The sequence below is a fragment of the Zalophus californianus genome, chromosome 9 (genome assembly GCF_009762305.2).
Source record: "Zalophus californianus isolate mZalCal1 chromosome 9, mZalCal1.pri.v2, whole genome shotgun sequence".
Classification (NCBI taxonomy): Eukaryota; Metazoa; Chordata; class Mammalia; order Carnivora; family Otariidae; genus Zalophus; species Zalophus californianus.
The window spans coordinates 77,331,701-77,350,633 of record NC_045603.1 but is presented as its reverse complement, the minus strand read 5'-3'; the positions used below and the strand labels follow the sequence as shown (position 1 = coordinate 77,350,633).

The 18,933-nt window shown below is 40.9% G+C and overlaps 1 protein-coding gene and 1 long non-coding RNA gene across 4 annotated transcripts in view; one reads left to right on the top strand and one right to left on the bottom strand.

The window, feature by feature from the left end:
• The window catches only part of TMTC1 (transmembrane O-mannosyltransferase targeting cadherins 1), a 277,142-nt gene that overhangs the window by 241,451 nt on the left and 16,758 nt on the right, over window positions 1-18,933 (bottom strand). For all 3 annotated transcript variants that reach the window (XM_027594472.2, XM_027594474.2, XM_027594473.2), the window contains exon 2: window positions 5,266-5,443. In XM_027594472.2, the coding sequence (XP_027450273.1) occupies window positions 5,266-5,443 (178 nt within the window). The remainder of the gene's footprint in view (window positions 1-5,265; window positions 5,444-18,933) is intronic.
• LOC113922507 lies at window positions 4,235-17,809 on the top strand. Its single transcript, XR_003519958.2, has 3 exons — window positions 4,235-4,428; window positions 7,096-7,295; window positions 17,590-17,809. It is a non-coding gene; the product is annotated as an uncharacterized LOC113922507 (long non-coding RNA).

The following is an 18,933-nucleotide window of genomic DNA, read 5'->3' as shown; positions in this document are numbered from 1 at the left end:
GCAAGCCTTGCAAGCTGATACTGGGTGTAGCAAGTTGGAAGGAGGCAATCACAAGCTAGCAAGCATAATTAATGTGCTAAAGGCGCCTGAAGCCTCCTTCTCAGATTGCAGCCAGTTTGTGCTGCCAGGAAGCCAGCTGGACGGGCCCAGATAGAAAGAATGTAGCATCCCTTGGAGCAGAAGCTCAGAGGGTGGGTTGAAATATTAGTGCTGACACTGAGAGACTCGGTGGCCAGTTCACTGAACACCTACTCGATATCCCTGTTGAGCTGGGGTCTCTGGGGCAAAGGGGTTAGAGGTCTTAAAAACAAGGTGCTTGTCATCAACTACTGTATGTCTAGACCAACCATTCACTTTCACTGCAATTCAGTTAGTCAGTATCATCATGTTCAGTAACGGCATGATTTATTCCACTCAACAAACGATTTCCAAGGACATCCTCTGTGCCAGGTACTGTGCCAGATGAACGACTATGCCCTGCCGCAAGGCGTTTAACATCCGGTGGGGGGGGGGGGGGGAGTCAAAGGAGGGTATTAATACGATACAAGGGAGTTGCGTGTATCATAAAGAGGAGAAATAATTGCCACGAGAAGAATGGAGGGATTGACTTTGCAGAATCTGGAAGGCTTCACGGAAAGGCTGGTGTTATACACTAAAACCTAAAGGACAAGCAAGGAAGGCTCAGTAAGCTCAAGACAGGGGAATGTGAATCCGGGACCCAAGAAGGACCACAGAAGCATTCCAGGCAGAGGAAGGCGCAGTCTGAAAACACAGGAGGTGTTTCTGGAAGGGAAGGCATAAAGTGATGAGAGCATGGAGTAAGCAAATGAAAGGGGACAGGAGCAAATATGGGATGTTAAGTTGGAGCTCCTGGGGCTTGATTCTAAGACAACATAGGCTGAACTGTAGGATGCCGGGAAGTACAAAGGACTTAGCCAAAAATACATGCAGATGGATAGCATGCATTTCTGCCTCAAGCTGCAGGTTTTCCTCACCAAGAGGGGTGGTTTTTACCTGGGAACTGAATCCTGTAACGCAAACTCAAAGGATGGTAAAAATGAGAAAACTTCATTGGGTAGCATTCAAACAATGTAACAATCAGATCTAAGTCCTAGCAAGCTTAACAGAATCACATGTGAAAAATACCAGTTAATTTAATTTGCCCCCCAAACTTCTTATTTCTTAGCAGACCATTCATAGGATTTGCATAAAGTATACCATATGTACCAAGTTATTGATTGTTCCCTCTGCACAAATGAGTCCCATTAGTGTCAGACAGGGCCAGGAAACACACACATAACATGCAACAGCTGAAAGCCAGGCTGACCGATTAGATCATGACCGATTCTCTCCTACATGTTCTTGTCCCAGTTCTGGAAATGGTGACCTTAACCCTCAACTCCATGTGTCAGTATCTCCTGTTCCTGCTTTTGACTTGACATAAGTGCCTTCCTTCCAACCGATAATGTTTCTATGATGATTGCTAAGTTTCCATTCCCACCAGGGAATTACAATGATTTTCCCCATTTTCCCAATTTCTCTGCTTATTTTTCTTTTTTTTTAATTTTTTATTGTTATGTTAATCACCATACATTACATCATTAGTTCTTGATGTAGTGTTCCATGATTCATTGTTTGTGCATAACACCCAGTGCTCCACGCAGAACGTGCCCTCCTTAATACCCATCACCAGGCTAACCCATCCCCCCACCCCCCTCCCCTCTAGAACCCTCAGTTTGTTTTTCAGAGTCCATCGTCTCTCATGGTTCGTCTCCCCCTCCGACTTACTCCCCTTCATTCTTCCCCTCCTGCTATCTTCTTCTTTTTCTTTTTTCTTAACATATCTTGCATTATTTGTTTCAGAAGTACAGATCTGTGATTCAACAGTCTTGCACAATTCACAGTGCTCACCATTCTGCTTATTTTTCTGATGATTCAGAAAATATACTGTCAGAAAACCCTTCGAAGAATCGCAAGGTCTTCAATGAGGAAGGGTCTGGGCCTACCCTAGTCATTGCTATACCTCCCGCACTTAAATATTTGTTGAAAGATTGAGTAAATCAATGAATTTGTTCCTTATACTTAAGTTGGAGATAATTTTTAATTACAACATATTGTTTTGTCTTGTATGTATTTATGTGCATGTTCTTTGGCTTTTTTAGGAGCTGGTGAACAAATTATGGGTAGGGACCCCTTACCCACACACATACCCTCCCAGCACCTACCAGTGCCTACATCAAGCAAGTATTCATTTACTGTATGTTGATTACATAATTAAGGAAACAAATCCTTAATCATACCAACATGTTTAAACAGAACCCCTCCCTCAAAAAATGTTAATCCTCCATCATTCCTGGGATTACTTACGGTCCTGATTTTCTTCTTATTTAGCAAAGGGGAGATATATCCCTGACTCCCTCTCCAGCCACACTATCATCTATTTTTCTTTTCTTTTATAATAATTTATCACCAAGTCTTCTGTAACACAATGTTTTTTTTTCCCTATCTCTCTGTCTTCTTCCTTAGAAACCTAAACTAATACCTATAATTGAATGATGGTCTCCTATTTACTTCCTAGTACAGATTGTTACGTAAGTCAAATTTCTTCACCTCCTTCTTACACTTCTCTCATTCCTTGTGAATGCAAACAGTTTCTCTAAAATTTTTCCCTAAATGTCCAGCTCTCAGACTCCTTTGTCCCTATAATTGTGCTATCATGGATTTTTTTTTTTTATTAGCTTGTTGAAACCTTTTCTTAAAGGTCACTTTGCTAACAGGATTTTTCCTTTTTCTCAGAATTCAACCAAACTCTACCAGCTCATGACCCCACTGTCCAAGGTTACCTGCTCTCCCTCTTTACAAGCACAGAATTAAGACTGTTATTCTCCTACTCCTTTATTCTTCCATGCAAAAATTTTCCCCAAGATACTCCAAGCACATATTCTCCACTGTACTTTGACCCGGCATCATATATTCTATATGGCTAGGAGCTCATTATTTGAAGCTTATTATTTTCCATTTACACAAACGTGAACAGGCTCTTCTTTAAATGACAGACATTTCACACCCATTCTCCTTGAACTCTTATTTCTATTTTATTTCCCCCTGAACATTGTTTCTTAATGTATTGTGCAGTCATGCTTAAAAATATTCTACTTATCATCTTCTCTCTCTGTAATAAAAATACATATATAAAGTTACCGAAGTTACCCCACTTAGTATTAATACACAATTGCTCAATACATCATAAATTAGAAAAAATGATAAATATCTCTTAGATATAAAAATACACTTCTTAATAACAGGTTTAGCAGGTTTTTCTTTTCTCTTTTTAAAGATTTATTTATTTGAGAGGCAGAGGAATAGAGAGAATCTCAAGCAGACTCCCCACCAAGCACAGAGCCCGACGCGGGGCTCGATCCCATGACCCTGAGACCATGATCGGAGCTGAAATCAAGAGCTGGACACTTCACCGACTGAGTCACCCAGATGTCCGTTTCTTTTCAATAAGTGCAATTATTGATGGAATATTACTTTAGGTTAGAATAAGAAAGCATACCCTATCAGTTCCATCCTAGCTTTCATCTTTACAGAAATGTTCACATAAGTAAGTGAAACAGAAGCAGCTATGTTATAGCAGTGACTTAATTCTTTGAACACCAAGGTCATCTGCAAAATCATAGTGATCTATCATATTACATAATGCTTAATGATCTACCGGCCCGACAACTCAATCAGATCCTCCTTTAATTTGGTTGAAAGCAAATAATTTCCACATACCCATCATGAGAGTTACCTATCATTAGAGTCATTCACTTTCATGGCTTCTCAGCACTACAGCAAAAATGGCTTCACCGAGACTTTCCAAAGGACTACTACTTACAGCCTTCCACTTAGAGGGACCTTTTCAGTCTTAAATACTCAAAAAAGGCCTGGGAAATTGACCTTAAGTAATGTAATTTTTTTATAAAATGATTTTTTTTTTCTTTGTCACTCACTCCAAATATATTTGTGTCAAAACCCTGGGCTTACAGATGTAGAATACTGTTTGTAGAAAAAGTCCATCATGTAGCCTAACTACATTGTGTTCATGTAGCCTAACTGGCAAAACCAGTCCTCATTACAAAACCAATTGGCCAAATCAGGCTTCTTGTGTCAGCTCAAATGAACATATTATGATGCATTCCCATGACAACCAGCTCACTTCTGAATTCAGAAGATTAACACAGGCCACCATACCCCACTTCTAATGCTACGCTCCATTCTTCACAGAAATACGTGTAAGACAAAGAGCAATATGAAGCCCCACTCCAGGGTCTGTGATGCCTCAATTGAAGGAGGCTTTGCTGACACCAATATATTAAATTGTTTCTTTAAACAGCACCTCAGAGATGTGGACACCTGGGGCACAGAAAAATTCTGATGTAGGTGAGACATTCCTTTTTATTTTTCAATGAGACGACAAGTGGAAGGGAGGAGGGAGAGGAGAACCAACTTGACGCCCTGACCCTGGGTGTGTTCTCAGAGAAACTATAGGCAAGTGTCCAGAAGCAAGCTGAGGCTCTGGAAATGATTCTTTTAAAGCCGTGGGGCCCATGGGCCCCTCGGAAAGTCTTTGTCTGCCCCTAGCAATAAGGATAAAATAAACCAACTGTGGTTACTGAGCCATGAAACAAGGTAACTTGATAAATGCCTTCTTGGTGCATGATTAAGTCCATATTTCAAAGAGGACCACAGATCTGATCTATACTTTTTAAATAAATTTTGTATCACCCACCAAATAACCACACTTCACATGAAATAACCTGGAAACCTATTTCTAAGTCTGTCTTTCTACCCTGAAGTATGTCAGTCTAACTTTTTAGCCCTCCCCTCGCACTCACTGGCACCATAAATATTATAAATATAAAGCAGAGAGAGAAAAGGTAAAATACAAATGTAGAGCAGGAACGATGCCTCAGCATGATAAGTACCTCAAAATGCCCTGTGCTGTTTAAAACACATTAGAACTTAAATTTTCTTCAAATAAAGAACTGTGGCTGTTTATTACAACACATAATAATAACAGTGGTTATCTGGAAAAGCAGTTAAATCGTGGAGGCCATGTGAACATTCAAAAAGACAAGTTACCAAACAGAATGATTTATGTATAAAGATAAACACTTCAGTGGAGCTCTGAATTCACGTGGTTTTGAAAGGGGGGGGGAGATCAGTTTAGCTTTTTTTTCTTAGTTCCTCGTTTCACGGAGATCCAATGATACTCACCGCCTCTGTGTGAACAGGATGCACAGCAAAAAGCAACGCTGTAGCAAAAGCAAGTCCCCGGTTCCTGAAGACAGCTTTGTCACAGGTGTACATCAGGACAAGAGTCACGAGACAGTGTAAAATCACATTCACCGCATGAAAGTAGAATGGATTCATGCCAGTCAAAAGTATGTTCAGCCTGTACAAAAAAGACAGAAACAGAAGCCGAATCAGCTACAAACAGAACAGAAACACAAGGAGAGAGGAGGGGATTGATCATTTCAAAAGATAAGTTATTCAATCAATTATTTTTATTTTATTTTAAATATTTTATTTATTTATTTGACAGAGAGAGAGACACAGCGAGAGAGGGAACACAAGCAGGGGGAGTGGGAGAGGGAGAAGCAGGCTTCCCGTGGAGCAGGGAGCCCGACGCGGGGCTCGATCCCAGGACCCCGGATCATGACCTGAGCTGAAGGCAGACGCTTAATGACTGCGCCACCAGGTGCCCCTCAATCAATTATTTTTAAATGACTCCCAACATCAGGTTACTCTAGATGGGTGAGTATCGTTTGTCCCCATCTCAGGATTTTCCTATCTGCAGAAACTATGGCAAATGCAATACAATTTTATTTCAGAGAACTCTGTGGCCTCACTGAGAAGGCAGGCAAATAGGTGCTGAACTTGTTTTCCCTTCAGTTCGTGGCTCATGTGAACGACCCCATGACACTCTTGCTTTCACTGCCGGCTCTTCCCAAGGAGCTGAGCGTTTAAAGGCTAATCCACAGTGCTGTGGGTCAGAGCTGCAACCACTGGAGAGGAGAAAAAAGCCACAAGACTGAGACTGCGGTCACAATTGGGACAAACCAAGCATGAACGTGTTCTCTCACCCACAGTGCCCCCCAGGAACCAAGTTTCCAGATTATGCACCTGGAATGATTGTTAATTACCACCCCACAAGGGATCTTCGGGGCATCTGAAGATGCCATTACCAGCTGCATCTGAAATTAAAAGGATGAGCAAAAGCACATCATTTCAGAATCTGTATTAAATGTTTTCTAACATAAATTCCCAAAGACCTCAAAATCTGAATTCTAAGATTATGATGAAGAAACTAAAGAGAATCACAGAAAGAAGGGAAATTTATGGGGCACTAGGGTGACTCAGTCGGTTAAAGCATCCAACTCCTCGTTTCAGCTCAGGTCATGATCTCAGGATCGTAGAGTCTGCTTAAGATTCTCTCTCTCCCTTTCCCTCTGCACCCCCCACCCCATCCGCATGCTCTCTCTCTATCTCTCTCTCCCTCCCTCTAAAAAGAAAAAAAAAAGAAATTTCTTGTTCAACATCTTAAAAAATACTTTTCTGAGACAGAAATGCAGAAAAGAGAGACTTAAGGTTGCCTTAAATTTAATAATAGGACATAATGTCCCCAATTGATTCTGTGGGGTTAGCAAAAATAGTTGTATAGGTTGTGATTCTTTTGCGGGAGCATATACACCCTAAGTGGGACTGCCTATAGCTGTCTATACTCCAGCTCATTTTACTGAAACAGGAATCCCACGTCTTTATTCTCACGTCCTTGATCTGCTTGTCTCACACAAACACCTCCTCTCTGCCAAAACAATTGAGAATGTAAAAGTCAACTTTAGTGATGGCATAAGCATATTCTAAATACTTGACTTGATTCATGCATGAGTTTAACCTACAGAATTTTAAACATCTCAAGCTTTATTTGGATACATGAATATAAATGTCATAGTTACTAATTGACTCCATTTTCATTCCCACTGAAGTAATCATGGTCCTAACCAAGCCTAGAAAAATGAATTGCTTTGTGGAATCCAATTTCAGGCCTCCGAAGCAAGACTGGAGCGAGCTGTATGTTGGCCAACCCAGGAGTCTGCGCACAGCCCCAGAGTTCTGAAGACCCGAGTGTGGTGCAAACAGCCCATCTAGAGGGAAAGAGGAATGTGCCGTGAACTAGGGGGCAGGCAGTGCAGCGAAAAACGGGAAAAGAGCAGCCCATTCTGGTGCAGGAGGACCCACCTCTGGTAAGCGAGCTGCTGGAAATCACAAAACTCGGGTTGGGGGAGCTGTGAGAAGGGCAAGACCAGGTCCCTATCCTTGAAGAACTTAGGCGCCATTCCTAGAAAGCCCATCCCCCTGAGGTTGATTTTACATCACCATCTACTCTGTCAGGCTAAGCTTTCCAGGCCAACTAAACCATTCATTTCAAGCTCACCCATGACAATGACATAAAATAGGCAATCTTACAACCAGCTGGTGAGTGTCCAAGTGGGAAGGTCTCCAGTATCAATGTGCACCAAAAGGCTTTAAGAAGTACATAACTGTTGCCCAAAAATACCACTTCTAGGAATTTTCCATAAAGATATAACCAGAAAAGAGTTCAAAGATAGATACAGATAGATAGAGGCACAGGTACAGACAAACAGATACAACACTGTGATATGAAAAGAAATACATATTTTGGTCTTGATCCCAACTCCTGATAGAGATTCCAAAAACTCCGTAATTTCTTCTTTTTTTAATTTTATTATGCTATATTAGTCACATGTAACACATCATTAGTTTTTCATGTAGTGATCCACGATCCATTGTTTTCATATAACACCCAGTGCTCCGTGCAGTATGTGCCCTCCTTAATACCCATCACCAGGCTAACCCATCCCCCACCCCCTCCCTACTAAAACCCTCAGTTTCTCAGAATCCATAGTCTCTCATGGTTCGTCTCCCCCTCCGATTCCCCCCTTCATTTTTCCCTTCCTTCTCCTAATGTCCTCCATGCTATTCCTCATGTTCCACAAATAAGTGAAACCATATGATAATTGACTTTCTCTGCTGGACTTATTTCACTTAGCATAATCTCCTCCAGTTCCATCCATGTTGATGCAAAAGTTGAGTATTCATCCTTTCTGATGGCTGAGTAATATTCCATTGTATATATGGACCACATCTTCTTTATCCATTCATCTGTTGAAGGGCATCTTGGTTCTTCCCACAGTTTGGCTATTGCGGACACTGCTGCTATGAACATTGGGGTGCATGTGGCCCTTCTTGTCACTGCATCTGTGTCTTTGGGGTAAATACCCAGTAGTGCAATTGCTGGGTCATAGGGGAACTCTATTTTTGAATTTTTGAGGAACCTCCACACTGTTTTCCAAAGTGGCTGTACCAACTTGCATTCCCACCAGCAGTGTAAGAGGGTTCCCCTTTCTCCACAACCTCTCCAACATTTGTTCTTTCTTTCCCTGTCCATTTTTGCCATTTTAACTGATGTAAGGTGTTATCTCAATGTGGTTTTGATTTAAATTTCCCTGATGGCTAATGATGATTGAACATTTTTCATGTGTCTGTTAGCCATTTGTATGTCTTCTTCAGAGAAGTGACTTTTCATATCTTCTGCCCACGTTTTGACTTGATTATTTGTTTTTTGGGTGTTGAATTAAGAAGTTCTTTATAGATCTTGGATACCAGCCCTTTATCTGTAGTGTCATTTCCAAGTATCTTCTCCCACTCTGTGGGATGCCTCTTTGTTTTGTTAACTGTTTCCTTTGCTGAGCAGAAGCTTTTTATCTTGATGAAGTCCCAAAAGTTCATTTTTCCTTTTGTTTCACTAGCTTTTGGAGATGTATCTTGAAAGAAGTTGCTGTGGGCGATGTCGAAGAGGTCACTGCCTCTGTTCTCCTCTAGGATTTTTATGGACTCCTGTCTCACATTCAAGTCTTTCATCCATTTTGAGTTTATCTTTGTGTACGGTGTTAGAGAAGGTTGAGTTTCATTCTTCTGTATGTGGCTGTCCAATTTTCCCAGCACCATTTATTGAAGAGACTGTCTTTTTTCCATTGCATGTTTTTTCCTGCTTTGTCGAAAATTATTTGACCATAGAGTTGAGGGTCCATATCTGGGTTCTCTATTCTGTTACATTAGTCTATATGTCTGTTTTTGTGCCAGTACCGTGCTGTCTTGGTGATCACAGCTTTGTAATATAGCTTGAAATCGGGCAACATGTGGTAGGAGACGTGGATTTCGTCTCGTCTCAGGAATTCAGGTGAATAGGGATCAAATCATTCTGAACACCTACGAACTCAACAGGAGATTGAAGAAAAGAATAGCAACTACTCTCTGAACAGAAAAGCGACCACTTTCTGGAAGGTCGGACATGCGGAGAAGTGAATCAGAGCCGATATTCGGGATAGACGGTGAGGGAGGGGGCCTCCGTCGGCCGCTTCTGGAAAGTGATAGAGCCACGGAGCACAAAATCAGAACTTTTAGAAGTCAGCTCCGCTGAGGGACATCGCTCCAATGGCTAAGCTGTGGGTAGAACCCTCGCGGGACAGTGTGGTCTCAGGACCCTTGGGGTCACAGAAAGACCGGGGGTGCCTGAGTGCAGCAGAGCTCCCGGGTATCAGAGCGGGGAAGCCGGCTGCAGAGACAGAGCCGAGGCGCGGGCTCTCAGCTCGGGGATGCCATAAACTGTGATCGGTGACAGTCGGGCCACTGCTCCTCCAGCAGGGACCCAACAAGCGGCAGATCCAGGGAGACTCCCCTTCCTCCCCGGGGATAAGCGGCACGGGAGCGCACCGCAGGGATCTGCTGGGTTTGGAGACCACATGGGGCCGGGTGCCAGAGATAGAAACACTTAGTCACAGGCCGGGTGAGCGCGGAGTGCGGCTGGAGACCAGGGACACGTGAGTGATTGACTTCTTTTCTCTGCGGGCACACTGAGGAGCCGGGCCCGAGTTCTCGGCTCCTCCAGAGCGGAGATTGGGAGGCCACCATTTTCACTCTCGTCCTCCAAAACTGTATGGAAAGCTTGCAGCGAACAAAAGCTCCCGAGAGCAAACCTGAGCAGATTGCTTAGCCCAGACCGGCAAAGGCGGGGCAATTCCGCCTCCCGCAAAGACATTTGGGAACCACCGCAACAGGCCCCTCCCCGAGAAGATCAGCAAGAACAGCCAGCCAAGACCAAGTTTCCGATCAATGAGAACGGCATCACTCCAGCGCTAGGGGAATATTGCACATAGAATTCATGGCTTTTCTACCATGATCCATTAGTCTTTCAAAGTTAATTTTTTAACTGTTATTTTTTTGAATATTTCTTTTTCCCTTTTTCAACCAACATCTTATCAATCCCTTAAAAAAAAATTTTTATTTTTCATTTTTAGAGTCATATTCTATCCCTTCACAGTAGTTACCCTTATTTTTGGCATATATATGTATATAAGTTGTTCTCTCTTCAAAATTTTGAGATACAATTTCTTCTAACATATCAAAATATACCCTAAATCTCCAGTGTATGGCTTTTTTCTAGTCTCCTGCCTGATCACATTCTCTCCCCTTTTCTTTTTCTTTCTTTATTTTTTTTAATCCTCTTCTTTCTTTTTTCAAGCACCTTATAAATTCCTCTTTTAAAATTTTTTATAATTTTCATCTTTACAATCATATTCCATCCCTTCATTGTATCAACCCTTATTTTGTACATATATAAGTCTTTCTTTCTTTAAAAGTTTAGGAGGCACTTTCTTCTAACAGACCAAAATACACCCAAAATCTAGTGTCTGGTACTGATCTATACACTAGCCTGATCATATTTGGTCATATTGGTTTTTTTTTGTTTTGTTCTGTTTTTGTTTGTCTTTATCTTTTTCTTTTTCTTTTTTTCTCTTTCTTTTTTCTTTTTTTCTCTTTCTTTTTTCTTTCTTTCCCTTTCTTTTCCCCTGGTTTCAGGTCTTTTCTGATTTGTTTAGAGTATATTTTCTGGGGACGTTGTTAACCTGTTAGCATTTTGTTCTCTCATTCATCCATTCTCTGGACAAAATGACAAGACGAAAAAAATCACCTCAACAAAAAGAACAAGAGGTAGAACAAGAGGTAGTACCATCTGCCAGGGACCTACTCAATACGGACATTAGTACTTTGTCGCACCTAGAGTTCAGAATCATGATTTTAAAGATACTAGCTGGTCTTGAAAAAAGCATGGAAGTTATTAGAGAAACCTTACTGGAGAAATAAAAGAACTAAAATCTAACCAAGTCGAAATGAAAAAGGCTATTAATGAGGTGCAATCAAAAATGGGGGCACTAACTGCTAGGATAAATGAGGCAGAAGAGAGAATTAGCGATATAGAAGACCAAATGATGGAAAATAAGAAGCTGAGAAAAAGAGAGATAAACAACTACTGGATCACGAGGGCAGAATTCGAGAGATAAGCGATACGATAAGACAAAACAACATTAGAATAATTGGGATCCCAGAAGAAGAAGAAAGACAGAGAGGGGCAGAAGGTATATTGGAGCAAATTTTAGCAGAGAACTTCCCTAATGTGGGGAAGGAAACAGGCATCAAAATCCAAGAGGCACAGAGAACCCCTCTCAAAATCAATAAAAATAGGTCAACACACCGACATCTAATAGTAAAACTTACGAGTCTCAGAGACAAAGAGAAAATCTTGAAAGCAGCTCGGGAGAAGAGATATGTAACCAATAATGGTAGAAACATTAGATTGGCAACAGACCTATCCACAGAGACCTGGCAGGCCAGAAAGGACTGGCATGATATCTTCACAGCACTAAATGAGAAAAATATGCAGCCAAGAATACTATAACCAGCTAGGCTCTCATTGAAAATAGAAGGAGAGATAAAAAGCTTCCAGGACAAACAAAAACTAAAGGAATTTACAAACACAAAACCAGCCCTACAAGAAATATTGAAAGGGGTCCTCTAAGCAAAGACAAAGCCTAAAAGCAGCATAGACCAGAAAGGAACACAGACAGTATACAGTAACAGTCACCTTATAGGCAATACAATGGCACTAAATTCATATCTTTCAATAGTTACCCTGAATACAAATGGGCTAAATGCCCCAATCAAAAGACAGAGGCTATCAGACTGGATTAAAAAACAAGACCCATCAATATGCTGTCTGCAAGAGACTCATTTTAGACCTAAAGACACCCCCACATTGAAAGTGAGGGGGTGGAAAACCATTTACCATACTAAAGGACACCAAAAGAAAGCTGGGGTGGCAATCCTTATATCAGACAAATTAGATTTTAAAACAAAGACTGTAATAAGAGATGAAGAAGGACACTATATCCTACTTAAAGGGTCTATCCAACAAGAAGATCTAACAATTGTAAATAACTATGCCCCTAACATGGGAGCAGCCAATTATATAAGCCAATTAATAACGAAAGCAAAGAAACACATTGACAATAATACAATAATAGTGGGGGACTTTAACAGCCCCCTAACTGAAATGGACAGATCATCTAAGCAAAATATCAACAAGGAAATAAAGACTTTAAATGACACACTGGACCAAATGGACTTCACAGACATATTCAGAACATTCCATCCCAAAGCAATGGAATACACATTCTTTTCTAGTGCTCAAGGAACATTCTCCAGAATAGATCACATCCTAGGTCACAAATCAGGTCTCAACTGGTACCAAAAGATGGGGATTATTCCCTGCATATTTTCAGACCACAATGCTTTGAAACTAGAACTCAATCACAAGAGGAAAGTCGGAAAGAACACAAATACATGGAGGCTAAAGAGCATCCTACTAAAGAATAAATGGGTCAACCAGGAAATTAAAGAAGAATTAAAACAATTCATGGAAACCAATGAAAATGAAAACACAACTGTTCAAAATCTTTGGGATGCAGCAAAGGCAGTCCTAAGAGGAAAGTATATAGGAATACAAGCCTTTCTCAAGAAACAAGAAAGGTTTCAAATACACAACCTAACCCTACACCTAAAGGAGCTAGAGAAAAAACAGCAAATAAAGCCTAAACCCAGCAGGAGAAGAGAAATAATAAAGATCAGAGCAGAAATCAATGAAATAGAAACCAAAAGAACAGGAGAACAGATCAACGAAACTAGGAGCTGGTTCTTGGAAAGAATTAACAAGATTGATAAACCCCTGGCCAGACTGATCAAAAAGAAAAGAGCAATGACCCAAATCAACAAAATCATGAATGAAAGAGGAGAGATCACAACCAACACCAAAGAAATACAATTATAAGAACCTATTATGAGCAACTCTATGCCAGCAAATTAGATAACCTGGAAGAAATGGGTGCATTCCTAGAGATGGATCAACTACCAAAATTGAACCAGGAAGAAATAGAAAACCTGAACAGACCTAGAACCACTAAGGAAATTGAAACAGTCATCAAAAATCTCCCAACAAACAAAAGCCCAGGGCCAGATGGCTTCCCAGGGGAATTCTACCAAACAGTTCAAGACGAATTAATACCTATTCTCCTGAAACTGTTCCAAAAAATAGAAATGGAAGGAAAACTCCCAAACTCATTTTATGAGGCCAGCATTACCTTGATCCCAAAACCAGACAAAGACCCCATCAAAAAGGAGAATTACAGACCAATATCCCTGATGAACATGGATGCAAAAATTCTCACCAAAATACTAGCCAATAGGATCCAACAGTACATTAAAAGGATTATTCACCTTGACCAAGTGGAATTTATCCCTGGGCTGCAAGGTTGGTTCAACATCTGCAAATCAATCAATGTGATACAATATATTAACAAAAGAAAGAACAAGAATCATATGATCCTCTCAATAGATGCAGAAAAAGCATTTGACAAAATACAGCATCCTTTCTTGATCAAAACTCTTCAGAGTATAGGGATAGGGGGTACATACCTCAATTTCATAAAAACCATCTATGAAAAACCTACAGCAAATATCATTCTCAATGGGGAAAAGCTGAGAGATTTCCCCCTAAGTTCAGGAACGTGGCAGGAATGTCTACTATCACCACTGCTATTCCACATAGTATTAGAAGTCCTAGCCACAGCAATTAGACAACAAAAAGAAATCAAAGGCATCCAAATCGGCAAAGAGGAAGTCAAACTCTCACTCTTTGCAGATGATTTGATACTGTATGTGGAAAACCCAAAAGACTCCACCCCAAAACTGCTAGAACTCATACAGGAATTCAGTAAAGGGGCAGGATATAAAATCAATGCACAGAAATCAGTGGCTTTCCTATACACCAACAAGACAGAAGAGAGAGAAATTAAGGAGTCGATCCCATTTACAATTGCACCCAAAACCATAAGATACCTAGGAATAAATCTAACCAAAGAGGCAAAGGATCTGTACTCAGAAAACTATAAAATACTCATGAAAGATATTGAGGAAGACAGAAAGAAATGGAAAAATGTTCCATGCTCATGGATTGGAAGAACAGACATTGTGCAGATGTCAATGCTACCTAGAGCAATCTACACATTCAATGTAATCCCCATCAAAATACCATCCACTTTTTTCAAAGAAATGGAACAAATAATCCTAAAATTTGTATGGAACCAGAAAAGACCCCAAATAACCAGAGGAATGTTGAAAAAGAAAAGCAAAGCTGGTGCCATTACAATTCCGGACTTCAAGCTCTATTATAAAGCTGTCATCATCAAGACAGGAGTCCATCCATACCACAAGACAGTATGGTACTGGCACAAAAACAGACACATAGATCAATGGAACAGAATAGAGAGCCCAGAAATGGACCCTCAACTCTATGGTCAACTCATCTTTGACAAAGCAGGAAAGAATGTCCAATGGAAAAAAGACAGTCTCTTCAACAAATGGTGTTGGGAAAATTGGACAGCCACATGCAGAAGAATGAGACAGGAGTCCATCCAAATCCTAAAGGAGAACACAGGCAGCAACTTCTTCAATCTCAGCCACAGCAACTTCTTCCTAGAAACATCGCCAAAGGCAAGGGAAGCAAGGGCAAAAATGAACTATTGGGATTTCATCAAGATAAAAAGCTTTTGCACAGCAAAAGAAACAGTCCACAAAACCAAAAGACAACCGACAGAACGGGAGAAAATATTTGCAAATGACATATCAGATAAAGGGCTATATCCAAAATCTATAAAGAATTTATCAAACTCAACACCCAAAGAACAAATAATCCAATCAAGAAATGGGCAGAAGACATGAACAGACGTTTTTCCAAAGAAGACATCCAAATGGCCAACAGACACATGAAAAAGTGCTCAACATCGCTCGGCATCAGGGAAATCCAAACCAAAACCTCAATGAGATACCACCTCACACCAGTCAGAATGGCTAAAATTAACAAGTCAGGGAACGACAGATGTTGGCGGGGATGCGGAGAAAGGGGAACCCTCCTACACTTTTGGTGGGAACGCAAGCTGGTGCAACCACTCTGGAAAACAGTATGGAGGTTTCTCAAACAGTTGAAAATAGTGCTACCATACGATTCAGAAATTGCACTACTGGGTATTTACCCCAAATATACAAATGTAGGGATCCGAAGGGGTACATGCACCCCAATGTTTATAGGAGCAATGTCCACAATAGCCAAACTGTGGAAAGAGCCAAGATGTCCATCGACAGATGAATGGATAAAGAAGAGGTGGTATATATACACAATGGAATATGATGCGGCCATCAAAAGGAATGAGATCTTGCTATTTGCAACGACGTGGATGGAACTGGAGGGTGTTATGCTGAGTGAAATAAGTCAGTCAGAGAAAGACATGTATCATATGACCTCACTGATATGAGGAATTCTTAATCTCAGGAAACAAACTGAGGGTTGCTGGAGTGGTGGGGGGGTGGGAGGGATGGGGTGGCTGGGTGATAGACACTAGGGGGGGTATGTGCTATGGTGAGCACTGTGAATTGTGCAAGACTGTTGAATCACAGATCTGTACCTCTGAAACAAAGAATGCAATATATGTTAAGAAAAAAAAAAAAGAAGATAGCAGGAGGGGAGGAATGAAGGGGAGTAAATCGGAGGGGGAGATGAACCATGAGAGACGATGGACTCTGAAAAAACAAACTGAGGGTTCTAGAGGGGAGGGGGGGTGGGGGGATGGGTTAGCCTGGTGACGGGTATTAAAGAGGGCATGTTCTGCGTGGAGCACTGGGTGTTATGCACAAACAATGAATCATGGAACACTACATCAAAAACTAATGATGTAATGTGTGGTGATTAACATAATAAAAAATTTAAAGGAAAAAATAAAAGGAATCGGCCAACATGTGATGCCCCCAGCTTTGTTTTTCTTTTTCAACATTTCCTTGGCAATTCGGGGTCTTTTCTACACCTTAAAGAACTAGAGAAAAAGCAACAAACGATGCCTAAGCCACGCATTCGAAGATAAATAATTAAGATTAGAGCAGAGATCAATGAATTAGAAACCAGAAACACAGCAGATCAGATCAACGAAACTAGAAGTTGGTTCTTTGAACGAATTAATAAGATCGATAAACCACTGGCCAGACTTATCCAAAAGAATAGAGAAAGGACCCAAATTAATAAAATTATGAATGAAAGGGGAGAGATCACAACTAACACCAAGGAAATAGAAACAATTATTAGAAATTATTATCAACAACTATATGCCAATAAAGTGCGCAATCTGGATGAAACGGATGACTTCCTGGAAACTTATAAGCTGCCAAGACTGAAACAGGAAGAAACTGACAACCTGAATAGGCCAATAACCAGTAACGAGATTGAAGCAGTGACCAAAAATCTCCCAAAAAACAAGAGTCCAGGGCCTGATGGATTCCCTGGGGAATTCTACCAAACATTCAAAGAAGAAATAATACCTATTCTACTGAAGCTGTTTCAAAAAATAGAAACAGAAGGAAAGCTTCCAGACTCATTCTATGAGGCCAGCATCGCCTTAATCCCCAAACCAGGCAAAGACCCCATCAAAAAGGAGAATTTCAGACCAATATCCCTGATGAATATGGATTCCAAAATCCTCAACAAAATCCTAGCTAAGGGGACCCAACAATACATTAAAAGGATCATCCACCACGACCAAGTGGGATTTATCCCCAGGATGCAAGGGTGGTTCAACATTCGCAATTCAATCAATGTGATAGAACACATTATTAATAAGAGGAGAGAGAAGAACCATATGGTCCTCTCAATTGATGCAGAAATAGCATTTGACAAAATACAGCATCCTTTCCTAATTAAAACTCTTCAGAGTTATAGGGATAGAGGGAATATTCCTCAAGTTCATAAAATCCATCTATGAAAAACCCACAGCGAATAAAAACTCCGTAATTTCTAGAGTAATAAAGGTACTAGGAGAATCTTTGTTCTAATATTTGGTCTTTGGCCCTGATTCCTGACCCAGAACTCCTAAATCTCTTGGAACTCCCCAAGTGACTGGATTATCTTTTTTCTAATAAGGTGACTCTTGGTGGGCTTCTGGATGGGGGCTGGTCACTAGAAAGATCAAGTTATGTTTAGAAGCTTGGAACTTTCAGCCCTTTCCCTCCTCTATCCTCCAGGGACTGGAGAGGGGCCAGAGATGGAGGTCATTATCAATGATGCCTACTTGATGAAGCCTCAACTGCAGGGTTTGGAAAACTTCGTGGTGAACACATCAACACGCTGGGCAGGCGGGCACACCCCAATTCCATGGGGACAGAAGCTCCTGAGCTTTGGACCCTCCAGACCCCACCTTAAGGATCTCGTCATCTGGCTGTTCATCTGTATCTTTTGTCATACCCTTCATTGTATAATAAACCAGTAAAACATTAAGTGTTTCCCTGAGTTCTGTGAGCCGTTAGAGCAAATTATTGAACCTGAGGAGGGGGCACAGGAACCCCCGATTTGCAACCAAGCTGGACAGAAGTGTGGCAATCTAGGGACCCACTACTTGCAATTGGTGTCTGAAGTGGGGTCAGTTGGGGCGCCTGGGTGGCTCAGTCTGTTAAGCGTGTCTGCCTTCAGCTCAGGTCATGATTCCAGGGTCCTGGGATCGAGTCCCACATCGGGCTCCTTGCTCAGTGGGGAGCCTGCTTCTCCCTCTGCCTCTGCTGTTCCCCCTGTTTGTGCTCTCTCTCTCTCTCTCTCCTTCTCTCTCTCAAATAAATAAATTAAAATCTTAAAAAAAAATTGAAGTGGGGTCAGTCTTGTGGAAATGGGCTTTCGACCTGGGGGATCTGATGCTAACTCCAGATAGACAGTGTCAGAATTGAATTGAATTGTAGGACACTCAGATAGTGTAGGACACTGAGAATTGGTCACTGTGAAAAAAAACCCTACACATCTGCTATCAGAAGTACTGAGTATAAGCAGAAGAAGAAACAGGACTTTATAATATACAAGGATGCATCTTACTGTGATAATCATAAAAATGACAATAAAAAGAAGAGAAGACATCTAACAAGCGAAATCCCTGATACATTTGACTGGTTCCACAGATATTATACTTTAGATCATAGTTTTGGATTACAAATTAACAGCACTGCTTTTAAAAAGAGAACAAAAGACTCATTATTTTCCCAAAGTATTTGTTATTCAACCATTTGAAAAGTAAAAAAAATATCATTAAAAGTGTTATTAGTATATTACCACACTTTTTGAGGTACTTTCCCTTTCCAAAAATGATACAAAATGAGTCACTTTTGTGGTATCCTATCTGAAAATGGGCAAGTGTTATCTATATAGATGATTTGGGGGAGGGATTGTTTTTATTTGAGTAGAGTTGACACACAATGTTACATTAGTTCCAAGTGTACAACTTGGTGATTTGACAAGTTTATACATTATGCTATATTCACAAGTATAGCTGCCATCAGATTATTATTCCTGGAAACTGGTTAGGACAAAATGCCTGGTGTTTTAAG